General features: G+C 34.4%; 1 protein-coding gene across 1 annotated transcript in view; it reads right to left on the minus strand.

Annotated features, from left to right (window-relative positions):
- Positions 1-14,254, minus strand: part of RMDN1 (regulator of microtubule dynamics 1) — a gene marked incomplete at its 5' end in the record, with an annotated part of 36,875 nt that overhangs the window by 1,443 nt on the left and 21,178 nt on the right. Inside the window, 5 exons of the mRNA XM_079722755.1 lie at positions 1,637-1,667; positions 3,118-3,205; positions 4,795-4,850; positions 8,580-8,669; positions 13,866-14,025. Coding sequence (XP_079578881.1) covers positions 1,637-1,667; positions 3,118-3,205; positions 4,795-4,850; positions 8,580-8,669; positions 13,866-14,025 — 425 coding nt within the window. The remainder of the gene's footprint in view (positions 1-1,636; positions 1,668-3,117; positions 3,206-4,794; positions 4,851-8,579; positions 8,670-13,865; positions 14,026-14,254) is intronic.

Consider the following 14,254-nt stretch of genomic DNA (forward strand, 5'->3'; position numbering starts at 1 on the left):
CATGGGACTGTCTCACTAACTTCATTAATTCTTTATACAGTTTCCTCCTATCAACCTGGGACCCTTCTATATTCAAAGCATAATTCTTCCTGGATATAATTTATGATTAACTCTATTTGCCCCTTAACCCAAAATTGTTTTATTTCTTTAATTTGAACATTATTTGTGAGACGCCATGTTGATGTGCTTAAAGTTTCCTTGGAGTTAAGTAAATTAATTCCTTCATTCATTCATCTACTTACTCATTCAGCAAATTTGCCAAGCATTATGTGCTAAGCAATGAGGATTCAATTGTGAGCAAAAAGACAGAGTCCCCATCTTCCCTGAAATTAGTTTTAGACATGTAAACATATATTCATACTAGGGAGTGATAAGGGCCATGATGGAGGAAGTAAAAGGTACTAAAAGCATAGGAGGATCTTCTAAACCAGACATAGGCCATAATAAGGAAAGGGCCCCCCCCAGAGGAAGTGAAACTTGAAGGTAAAACCTGGAGGATAACTGGAATTACCAAGGATTATTTTAGTTCCACAAGAGTATGACCATGTTTTTTTCAACAACCCGAATCCTTAAGCCTCTAAGGCCCTATTTTAACTTTGCAATTACACTTCGAAGTCTCTGAGGAAACTGCATTCCCAGATCATATCCATGATATGTAAAACTACTATCTTAAGAGGATATCAATGGAAGGTAGTAACAGTAAATCAGAATTAATGTATTACAGATAAGAGTTAAAATTCAGACAAAATTCTTTAGAAGAAATGTGTTTTAAAAAATGCTTTGCTATCATGAAAACATTTGAACAAGTCCATATGCGTAGGCTCTAAAATTTAATAAATTGTCTTTAATTTTCTTCTGATTAAGTTTTATAGAAATATATTTGCAATGGGTTTTTTTTGGGGGGGTGTACTTGGTAACAAAGGCTTATGTCCCTTACTTCTCTAGTTTCTCCTATTAATATTAGGAAGGATAATCTTAGGATAGGCTGATGTTCTCTAGGCTGGATATTTCTTCAAAGTAAGAGTGCAGGAAACTCTTTGTCACAAAAGACAGTATCTACAATATAACAAAAACTGGCCTGTTTTAAAACCAGAGAGTTCTCATTTCAGTGCCATCTGAAATTTGCTGAGAGTCCATCTTAAAAAAGTATTTTTCTGTAACTATATGTAAGGTGACGGGTGTTAATTAAACTTGGTGGTGTGATTGTTTCGCAAGGTATACAAATATCAAATCACTATATTGCACACACGAAGCTAATACAATGTTATATGTCAATTATACTTCAATTTAAAAAGAATAAAAACTTTAAATGAAAATAAATAAATGCCTCTGATTAGCTGTGTGATCTTAAATAAACAGTTAACCTGTCAAAGCCTCCTCTCAAAAAGGAAGGTTGAATTACATCAAATGAAGGACCATTCCAGAATTACAGCTCTAAATTCAGTAGCAGTCTATTTCTTACTCAGGTGATCTTTACTAAATAAGGACTTTAAAAATTACTTGATAATGTCTAGCTCAAAAAGAAGTTTATGAAGTATATCAGAAATAACTTATTTTTGTTTAAAAAATTCCTATTATATGTGAAGCATTCATACAATTTTAAGTATATTAGTATGTGAAATAAAAAATTTGTTACCTTCCTCTGCCCTGTGAAAGTAGCCTAAGGCCTGTTAAAAAGACAAAAAACCCAAACATAATGAAAAGTATTAAAACAGAGTCAATTTTAAAAAAGCATTTTCTCAAAAGTTCTATTCCTGTATTAAATATAAGACAGGAAGTAAATTAAAACATCTTAAAATAATGGTCCCAAATGTAAACTAGATAGCTAATGGGAAGCAGCCACATAACACAGGGAGATCAGCTCGGTGCTTTGTGACCACCTAGAGGGGTGGGATAGGGAGGGTGGGAGGGAGATGCAAGAGGGAGGAGATATAGGGACATATGTATATGTATAGCTGATTCACTTTGTTATAAAGCAGAAACTAACATACCATTGTAAAGCAGTTATACTCCAATAAAGATGCTAAAAAATAATAATGGTCAATTCATCAACAGTGAGAGGTTAATATAGCAAAATTGACCATAACACTATTAAATCATCAGAATACAGATTACAATTATGTGGACCATTTCTAGTAATAACTTGACTACTACTACTTAGAACTCGTACCAAACTGGCATCACATGCAGAGAGGAAAGAACATTATCATGTGCAACTCAGATACTTTGACCTTTCTCTTCTTAAGTCATAACAGGGACTACCAATAAAAACTAGATAAAATCAAAAGCTGAGTTTATTCAGTGATACATAAGTCATGCCAAAGAATTTTTTTAAGTCCTTTATTACTGAAATTCCTGTATAAAATTTTAAGGTCAGTCTGAAACCCCCTGCTGATCGTCTTTTTTTTTCTTAGAATGCACATTGTTTTTAATAACAAATATTTCCCAACTCTGTTCTAACTATACAACTAAATATTCTTTGCATCAAATTCTGTACTATAGCTTCACAGAAAACATTATGATACAAGTACTGGAACAACTTTTTCAACTGTCTGCTTCCTTACTCTGAAAATTTTGTGATAAGTAAACCCAAAATATTTGCCTAGAAATCCCTTTCAAATTTTATGTTTAACAGGAGAAGCAAAAGGCCTTGGAAATATGAGAGACCATGAGCCTTTCAAACCTGCTGTGAAAAAAATGTTATAATTACTCTTCATTTATCAATACAAACACATGCTTTAATGTCCAGGTAAATGACTCTTATCTTACAGAATGTGTACCTAAAACATGCTAAGAAGCAAATGCTATATTTCTTGTTCTATTTTATGATTTTTATGTGGTATAGATTTCAAGCAGAAAATGAAGGTAGATTTTAGCCATGGGTTATTTTAGCTGACAGTATACCAGAATTATCAGCCACTCACCTGAAGTGGAAAAAAAAACACTCACGAGTCACAGATTATAATTATTAATAAGGCTTTCTGATAAGATAGTTGCACTGGATCATTAGAAACGTGCTCAAGTCCCTCACTGATCAGAACTCCAGATGTGTGGACACTGTAGAGTGGCAGAGCAGTTAAGAAATCAGTAATAACTTAACAAAGGACATCACACTACCTCCTCATAGGTGGAATTAGGAGGAGTTGCAAACAGCAGTTGAGCAATTCTTCTTTGATACCAAGGCATTTCAGCAAATGTGTAACACCTATAGGGAAATAAAATGACACATACATTCAAATTAGTTCTTAAAGAGAACTAAGCATCTTAACAGATATAAAAGGAATCTTTTCCTATTATATGTTTAAACAGTCTGTACTTTACATAATATCCAGTAGGTTAATATTTATACTGAATTATCTAGGGATTGATTTATGTTGATCCATCAATTACAGTGTATACTGTGACAGTATAAATAGTAAGATTTATAACAGTAATGATAATACAGTACATCATTCACCTTTTGAGTGCTCACTTTGTGCCAAGTGCTGAGCTAAGTGATTCCCTCATCTACTCCTTACAATAACTAAATGAAATAGAATCGTTACCCCTATTTTTTTACATAAAAATTAACTCAGAGAAGTTAAAAAAAATAACAAAACTAAACATGATATACCTAAATAACAATGGCAACCAACAATTTAAAGTCTACATATTTGAAAGGGTGTGGCAAATATTTAACATCCAAAGCTCTTGACAATTTTCTGAAATAAGTAGGAAAAAAAGTGTTGGATCTTTGATTAGGGTCTGAACTCCTTGAGGATGAAACTATTTCATTCATGTTTGCTTGCCAGCATCTTAATTACTGACTGTCCCTCAACTGTCATTAATTCTCAGTAAGTGTTTTCTTAGTTAAATGTGTCCTTTATCCTGAAGGATATTTACTTCTCTTTTAAAAGAGTTTGATATGGGACTTTGCACTGTTACCCCTCATAGAAGACAATAAATACTCAGCTCTGTAGACTACACCCAAAGAAAACAGTGGCAAACCTGTCTCAAGAAAGACTCTCAAACCAGTAAGCATTTAACACATTGGTTTATGCTCATACCAGCAAAATAATGATGTGCTCTGAACAAAGCTTACATAAACATGGAAAGATACTGAGAGTCAGATTATATTATACCTCAGATGAATCAAGACTGTATTTGACACACCTTGAAGATACCAAGACCCTCTTAGGGCATCCTACTGTATTACTATAGTTAGATTAATCCAATTCCATTTAGTCTGGTAAATAAGAATAGTCTTTCCCCAAAAAAGGAATTTAAAGGTCTAACGAAAAGTTTCAATGCCTTTTTAGTCTTAGTACGTTTCTAAATGATCTGAATAACAATGTTTAACAAGATCACAATCAAATTTAGTATTTTCTAAATAGTAAACACTAAATAACCAGTACAACTGCTAGTTAATATAATGGATTAAACACTCTTTTTTTTTTTTTTTTTTTTTTTGTGGTATGCGGGCCTCTCACTGTTGTGGCCTCTCCCGCTGCGGAGCACAGGCTCCGGACGCGCAGGCCCAGCAGCCATGGCTCACGGGCCCAGCCGCTCCGCGGCATATGGGATCCTCCCAGACCGGGGCACGAACCCGTATCCCCTGCATCGGCAGGCGGACTCTCAACCACTGCGCCACCAGGGAGGCCCTGGATTAAACACTCTTGACGGCCAAATAATATTTTTAAATATTTTACATTTTTCTTTTTTATATACTATCAAACAAGATGTGTATGTATACATACTACAAAATAAGATCATACTAAAAACCACTGAAATATTTATTTAAAGAAATTTTCTTACCAAATACCCATAAGGTGAATTGCGGTAGCATCTTTAGGGTTGAGTTCAATTGCTTTCTAACAAGAAATGAGAAAATGAATCATATTAGTTTCCTAAACACCAATAAGTACTTTACTATGTTTGCTGAAGAAACCATGATTAAAAACACTTGCAACCCTGCATTTCAATTTTTCTGATAATCAACACCAACTTTTTTCTTTTTTTTTTTAACACCTTTATTGGAGTATATAATTGCTTTACAGTGTTGTGTTAGTTTCTGTTGTATAACAAAGTTAATCAGCTATATGTATACATATATCCCCCTATCCCCTCCCTCTTGCATCCCTCCTAATTTTTTAATTAAATTTATTTCAGTACACTATCAATGCCTTATACTAAGGTTACTATTTTATAAGATTCAGAGGGACTTGGTCCAGTGGGTAAGAATCTGCTTGCCAATGCAGGGGACATGGGTTCGATCCCTGGTCCGGGAAGATCCCACATGCCGCCGGAGCAACTAAGCCCGTGCGCCACAACTACTGAGCCCACGTGCCTACAGCCCATGCTCTGCAACAAGAGAAGCCACCGCAATGAGAAGCCCGTGCACTGCAACGAAGAGTAGCCCCCCGTTCACCGCAACTAGAGAAAGCCCGTGTGCAGCAACAAAGACCCAGCACAGCCAAAAATAATAAATAAATAAAATTTTTTAAAAATTAAAAAGATTCAGAGAATGATAGGATTCATCAAGATGAAGAAAATGCAAAATCTGTAAACAAATCTAATTTTGAAAATGAATAATCTATAGCTCTCAATATTTCTTCTAGATTAAAGGAAAAATAAATAAGAAAGTTCCTTTTTGGCAAATCCTATATGACTATTGAGTAGAAGTATTCTTTGTTAAAAGAACAAAATACAAAATAATTTTAGAAAGTCTCTTCCTATGTGCAAATTTTGTTTAACTTTCCCATCTACACTTAACAAAGGAGAAATAAATACTACTTGTTCACAGAATTTATTAATTATGTATAATATAAAATATATTGATAAAGTCTCCCTAATTTCTATTTACTATGTGAAAGTCCTATGTGAACTAATGTAAAGCATAAACTACAGAATAACTTTAAAGAAATGACTCCTTCTTTTATCCATTATTTTGTTGAAAATCACTCAGGAAATCTCATAGATTAATGTTAATCCTACTAATGATAAAGAAAATTTTAAAAAAATTAGGACTCCCTAGCTTATGCTTTTCTACAGACACATAGTTTCACTTTCAGTTGATAATGTGTGAGATACACATTTTCAAATATCTGTACTGGTTACCAGAGTGGTTCTGAAGCCAGACCACCAAGGTTTAAATCACAGCTCAATGACTTCTTCCTTTTTGACCTTGGCAAGTTCTATATTTTTTCCATGCCTGAGTTTGTTCTTGTATAGGATCAAGAAAGCAGTACACCTACCTTATAGGGTTGTGGTGAAAATTAAATGAACAAGTAATGGGAGGTGCTTAACACAGTAATATTTTCTATCATCAGGATCATCATTATTTTTACCTTTCATAAGTTTCACTCTTTATTACCACCACTAAGAGATAATAGCTAAAATAAGGCTAATCAAGTATGACTTAGCAGAAATCCTGTTATCAATAATATGAGTAAGAATCAGCACTGACCTAATTTTTACTTTATTTTATAGAGTGATATGATTTACATGGCAAAATATATTTTAAAGTATATACAACTTATATTCAAAGCAACCTTTCCCAATCAGAGTTCCACTAGAAAATTAAGCCCTACAAAAAATTATATGAGTAACTACATTTTCCATTCTACCAAGAATGGTACAGAGCTAGTCCATTTTGATGCAAGGAATAGAAGTTAATTCATCATATACAATGGATGCCTTGGGGCATTACAGTTTAATTTTCTTTTGGGATGGATTGAGAGGGGCTATTCTCAAGCAAACCTTTTCTTTTGTAATTCTTTCTGCCATTAAACGTCTTCAAAAACAATGCAAAGATAATAATTCCTTACGACTTTAGATGTAATAATGGAATCTGAATACAAGTAGTATAAATGATCTTTTAGCATGTAAATACTTAACACTGTCATTTTTAAATAAGACATACACATTTGAAAACTTATGAAAAACATTAGTTATTTTTAAATAATCTATAGCCTTCACTGTTTCTTTAAAGTATACATTAATATATTTTCTGCAGCATTTCATTATTCACATTGGAAGTTATCTGTCAGGTATTTCTACATCCCAAGATACAGAGTAATTTAAATGATTTATCTAATGACACTAAGTAAATTATTATATTTCACTGAATCTAAGATACCATAAACTTTATGACACATCATTATTTTATATACCACTAAGAAAAAAGCACTGCCAATTATAGGATACCACTGATTATATATAATGCAATCTGATTTCAAAGGTCTTAAAACGTGAAAAATGTATATTATTAAATTGAAATATATATGTGTATCAATATATACGTGTATTTGTGTGTGTGTGTGTGTGTGTGTGTGTGTGTGTATACACTACTGATGCCCAAATAAGAAGCTAGGTCTCCTGACTCCTAGTCCAATGTTCTTTTCCACTAGTCATTACATTAACTAGGAATTGAGACTATAATGATAAATATGTCTGTTTTCATCACTTTCTCTTCCTGTGTGTTTTTGAGATGGTCTGTAATATCAAAAGACAGGGACTTCCCTGGTGGTGCAATGGTTAAGAATCCAACTGCCAATGCAGGGGACACGGGTTCAAGCCCCGGTCCGGGAAGATCCTACATGCCGTGGAGCAACTAAGCCCATGCGCCACAACTACTAAGCCTGTGCTCTAGAGCCCGCTAGCCACAACTACTGAGCCCATGTGCCACAACTACTGAAGCCTGCGTACCTACTGCCCGTGCTCCGCAACAAAGAGAAGCCACCACAATAAGAAGCCCACGCACCGCAACAAAGAGTAGCCCCCACTCGCTGCAACTAGAGGAACCCTGTGCGTAGCAACAAAGACCCAACCCAGCCAAAAATGAAAGAGAGAGAGAGAGAGAGAGAAAGAAAGACAAATACACTGCAGTTTTTAGCTGCAGTTTTTTTGTTGTTTGTTTTTGGACTATGGAATAGTGTGTATGCACATCATGAAATATACAAACTCCTGGAGAATTTCTGGCACCTAAGGAAGAGCTTACCATAAATAAGTAAATTAACTTTGGGGGAAATATTAAAACACACACAGAGATCATAATTGTATACACTACTATTACCTTTGGGAGTGGTATGTCAATTATATTAGATTGTTAGATGAGACTACACCTCCTGGCACTCAGGACTTTGTATAAGCCTCTCCCACATTCTCTAGTCTTGGCCACGTTACTTGTTTAGGTCGACAGGTTATTACCAAGTGTGATGCAAACATGCTTGATGAAACTTTGCACAATGGAAATTTTCCCTTGGAATGTTCACTCTTGGAAGCCAGCTACCATGCTATAAAGAAGCTTGGGCTACACTACTAAATGATGAGAAGAAAAGTAGAGAGAAACTGTTGTAGATGAGAGGGCATCTTCTATATTCCTGTCCCAGCTGAGGGTACAGGTGAATGTAACCCTCTAAATGACCTCAGCCACAACAAACAGAACAGAAGCACCACTGTGCACAGTTAATCCACAGAACTGTGAGAAATAAATAGTCATTGTTTTAAGGACACTAAGTTTTAGGTGGTTTGCTATACAGCAAGAGATAAGTGAAACAAACCTATTCAGAAAACTAATGACTTTTAAAGTTCATCAGTACCTCAAAATGCTCCTTGATCACATAGGCATTTGCAATTTTAGCCTTGGTTCCTTCATAATCTCCAACATCGCTAATACAGATTGCATACCACTAAAAATAGAAGAAAAAAAGGTGTAAGAATAATAATACTCAATAGTATTCCATTCAATACAAGGTAAAACTGAGTAACTATTGATATTTATTCCTCAGTGGTCATTTAACAAAAAGCAGAGCACAAAAACTACTAAATATACTGGAATATACAAGAAAAAGTAGACATGGCCCTCAAGGAACTTGGACATGTTTTTAGAGGACTATAATACAAGGCAGAGGGTAGTGAATCTCTACGAAAGTTACCAACACAATGGGGAGATAACGATTCATATTTATGGTATGAATATAAATTTAGAGAAACGTGCGATTTAATAATTATCATTTTATTTTCTTATCCTATTTTCTTGGAGCTGCTTCTTCTCCCACACCTGCATTGTTATAGTAATAACAGCCACATTTGTCAATTGTGACCTTGTCCTCATACCCATAGCTGGACACAGACCCAAACTGAGATAATCTGAGTTTCTTCCCTAAGAACCAAAACCAAAATATCCAAGCTTCATAAACCCAGATGCTGTGGAAAGTCACAAAACTGAGGATGAGAAAAAAACTAAAGTAAAAAAAGATTTGCAGATAACAGCAAAGAGGAGAGACAATGAAGCCTCAGAGTAATTGAGCCAGTTTCTCCTGAAGCCTAAATGCATCTCGCCTTTGGGTTCTGTGAGATAACAATAGTTTCTTATAAACACGCACCATTTCTTTTTGTTTGTGCTTATATCTGTGAAATTTTAATAATTATAACCATAAAAATGTTAATACTTAAACTTCTGTTTAAATCTATTCTCCACCAAAACCTTTTGTATCTTGATATTTTTATTGAAAATAAAAGAGTATAATTTAAAACACACACTGACTATGCTCATTTAGTCTCCATTGACAGTCACCCAGCTGCCCAAATTCAGATGACTAGAGGTGTCATACAGGGTTTCAAATTTGGTGCTCTCTTTTCCCACGTATCAGGGCTCTAGATAAAATCACCTTCTCTTATGCATTTAACCATCATCTATATCAAAGCAAACACAAACTTATGGATGAATCCTAAACATTCTGCTTAGATTGGCATTTAGTTACTACATAGGACTGTTAATTAATGATCATACTAGCAAGAGCTGATGGTAGGAGCTGTGATCATGGGTGATTTTTATTTCCATATTGGTACTTTTTTCTATTTCCAAAATGTCTATTTTCTGTAATGAGTTTACATTATTTTTAAAGAAAACTTTTCTTTTATAACAGATAATCTAGCCAAGAAGGGGTAATAGATACTATACCTACCTTCTTGCCTGAAAGGCTAAAATAAGCAGACAAAATATAAGAAATAAAGACTCTCAAGATATTATACACATCAGGCAACAGTGACATCTCACAGATGAGAAACAAATGAGATGAGCCCTATGGCTGCCCTGGAGAAATTTCTAGGTTGAAGCCCAGGGAGGCAAAATAGGCCAAGCAGTGTCTTTGCTTTGAAGAGATGGAACTGGGAGTCTGGGGAAGCCCAGGTGTCTGGAGTTCACAGAGCAGAATACTGTAGAAGAAATAGCTGACCGGAGCTAGAACTCCAGATGAAGAACTGCAGAGGGTCACCCTTTTCAGCTGAGTAAAGATCATCGCTTGCATATGAAGAGACTCTCCAAGGCTGAGAAATGAACCACCCAAAAGGTCTGGAAATCAAGAGCTCACAAAGATCTAGGAATATCAGTTGTAAGGAAAACAACAACAACAAAAAAGCCCTCCAAATTAAATGCTACTCTAGTCCTGCCTAAAAGCCTTCTTTCCTGCTACTTTGAAGATCCTCTTTGACAGTTACTTGACACTGAAAAATTACACAACACTGATGAAAAAAAGACCTAAACAAAGGGAAAGAATGCATAAGTTCATGGATTGGAAGATATCGTTAAGATGGTGATAGTCCCCAAATTGATCTACAAATTCAATGAAATCCCTTTGAAAAATCCAACTGGCATCTTTGCAGAACTTTACAAGCTGATCCTAAAGTTCATACGGAAATTCAAGGGACTGAGAATAGTCAAAACAAAGGAAGTCAAAAGAAAAGAGGAACAAAGTTGGAGGACTCACACTTCCTTATTTCAAAACTTACTACCAAGCAATAGTAGACATTGTGGTACTAGCAGAAGGATACACTGACCAATGGAATAGAACTGAGAGCTCAAAAATAAACCCATACATTTATGTTGAACTGATTTTCATCAAGGATGCCAAGACCATTCAGTGGAGAAAGAATAATCTTTTCAACAAATGGTGGTAGGACAACTGGATATATATATGGCAAAGAATGAATGTGGACTCCTACCTCTCACCATGCATAAAAGTTAAGTCCAAATGTACCAAAGACCTAAATGTAAGAACTAAAAAATATAAAACTCTTAGAAAGAAACATAGGTGAAAACCTCTGTAAAACTGGATTGGGCAAGTTTTTTAGACATGACATAAAAGCACAAGCAATCAAAGAACAATAAATATATTGGACCTTATCAAAATTAAAAACTTTTGCAAAGAACACTATTAAGAAAGTGAAAAGACAAGCCACAGGATTGGGAGAAAATATTTGCAAGTCATATATCTAACAAGGGACTAGTATACAGAAAATATTCTCTTACAATTCAACAATAAAAAGACAAGTTTAAAAATGGGCAAAGAATTTAAATAGACATTTTCTCCAAGGAATATATACAAATGTCCGATAAGTACATGAAAAGATGTTCAATATCACTAGTCATTAGGAAAATGCAAATCAAAACCATGATGAGATACCACTTCACATCTGCTAAGATGACTATAATTTTTAAAAATGGACAATAACAAGTGTTGGCAAGGATGTGGAAAAACTGGAACCCTCATACACTGCTAGTCACAATGTAAAATGGTACAGCTACTTTGGAAAATAATTTGACAGTTCCTCAAAAAGAATTACATAGAATGACCACATGAACCAGTAATTCCACTACTAGGTATATACTCAAAAGAATTTAAAACAGATATTTAAACAAATACTTGTGCACGAATGTTGATAGCTACATTATAAGCAATAGCCAAAGGTGGAAATAAATGTCCATCAACTAATGAATGGATAAACAAAATGTGGTATACAATGAATATTATTCATCCATAAAAAAGAATAAAGTACTGATAAATGCTGCAAGGTGAATGGACTTCAAAAACAATATAAGTGAAAGATGTCAGACACAAATTATCCCATATTGTATGATTCCACTTCTATGAAATATCCAGAATAAGTAAAGCCATAGAGACAGAAAGCAGATTAGTGGTTGGCAGGGGCTGGGAATAAGAGGGAATAGAGAGTGACTGTTTAATGGGTAGAGGGTTTCCTTTTGAGGTGATGATAATGTTTTGGAACTAGAGAGAGGTAACTATTGCATAACACTGTAAATTTATAAATGCCAATGGTATAAGAATGCGAAATGTATAAAATGGTTACTTTTATGTTATGTGAATTTACCTCAATTAAAAAAATAAATAAAAGCAGGTGTTCACAGAAAAACTTGTACAGAATTATTTATAGTAGCATTATTCATAATAGCCAAAAAGTGGAAACAACCCAAATGCCCATCAGCTGATAAATGAATAAACAAAAATGGTATTTCCATACAATGGAGTATCATTCAGCCATAAAAAGGAATGAAGTACTGTCATATACTCAGCATGGATGAACGTTGTTCATCCATGGCTAAGTGAAAGAAGCCAGACACACAAAGGCCACATATTGTATGATTTCATTTACATGAAATGTCCAGAATAGGCAAATTAGTAGAGACAGAAAGTAGTTCAGTGCTTGCCAGGGGACAGGAGCAGGAGACAACTGGGACAAACTGGTATAGATATGGGATTTGTTTTGGGGGTAATGGATGTGTTCCGGAATTAGATAGTCGTGAAGGTTGAACAACATAGGAAAATATGCTACAAACCACTGAAGTGTATTCATTACAATGGTGAATTTTATATAATGTGAAGAATATAAAACAAGTAAAAATAAAACCAAGAACTAGCATCTCCTTACAAGAAGTATATGTTAAATATAAAGGCACAAATAAAAGTAGAAGGACAGAAGAGGATGTAACATGTTAACAATCAAAAGAAAACAAGAGTGGTTACATTAATATCAGACAAAGTAGACTATAAAACCAAGAATATTTCTAGAGATAAAGAAGATCATTTTACAATGATGAAGAGGTCAACACATCAAGAAAATATAACAATGCTAAATGTTTATAATCCTAATAACAGCACTTTAAAATACATGGTGTAAAAACTAAGAAAACTGCAAATAGAAACAGATAAATTTACAATTATACTTGGAGGTTTCAACATCCCTCTGTCAATAATTTATAGAAGTACACAGAAAATCAGTAAGGATATAGAAGATTCAAACACCACTATCACTATCAACCAACTTGACCTGAATGACAACAACTGAATAAATATTCTTTTCATGTGCAAAAAGAACATTTACAAATATGGACCATATTCTGGGCCATAAAACAAGTCTCAGCAAATTTAAACGGTCTGTATGTTTAATCCTTAATATAAACAAGTAGTAGTGGAAGTGGGGGGTGGGGGGGAGAGAGAACCATCCCCTAAAGGGAGCATCTGGAAACGCATGGAGACAGAATTTCGTTGTCACAATGACTTGGGGGCTCCACTGAGGACAGTCTAGTATGATAAAGTCCTAATCCAAAATACCAATAATGTCCCCTAGTCTCCCCACAGTATCCACTGAATAACATTCTAAACCAGTCAGGAAACCCAGAAGCTAGTGGAGTTACATGTAAGAAGTTATACTAGATCTCAGCTGTCCAGCTGCTATACTCCTACCTCCACATAAAACAGAAATATAATGTGAGGAAAAAGAGAAAACATTTGTCCAGTGTTTGTACTACTAGAAATAAAGATAGAGGTAATTCATGAAACTACTAACACTTTGGTTTAAAAATAAGCTTTCACAAAAGTAGTTTATCAAACATACTAATGAACTTAGAATAAATGTTCAAGAAAAGAACTACTTCTTTTTGAAAAAAATGTTATAAAAATAAACCTCTTCCCTACTTCTTTAAAAGAGAGCTATTTCTTTCCTATGTAAATTAGAGACAATAGATAAGTACAGACCAATGTCCCTCTCAGTACACGGTAACAGTTACAGTACTGTAAGCACCTCACCTTATGAGCTGCAAAACTTGATTCATTTTTTTCTAGTGCCCTTTTTGCATACTCTAGGGCTTCATACACCAAGAGCTTTTTCTCCCCTTCTGAGGTTCCACTGAGTTGAGCTAAATCACGTGATGCCCGTGCCAAACGCCACAGTAACTCTGCATCTTCACTGATTTGAAATAAATATAAAACAACAACCATTTTAGCTCAATTTTAAAATTGTTAAAGGTCATATCACTAATGAATACATATGGTCTTTCAGGACAGTGAGGATACCGCAAGCAATATGATATCAAAATCCATTTTTCATGTTAAATTTATTATTTTCTACCATACAAAAACTGTATTTGACAAAATTTCCTACAAAATATCCAATATTATACATAAACATTAACTTA

Source organism: Hyperoodon ampullatus (assembly GCF_949752795.1).
Source record: "Hyperoodon ampullatus genome assembly, chromosome: 17".
Classification (NCBI taxonomy): Eukaryota; Metazoa; Chordata; class Mammalia; order Artiodactyla; family Ziphiidae; genus Hyperoodon; species Hyperoodon ampullatus.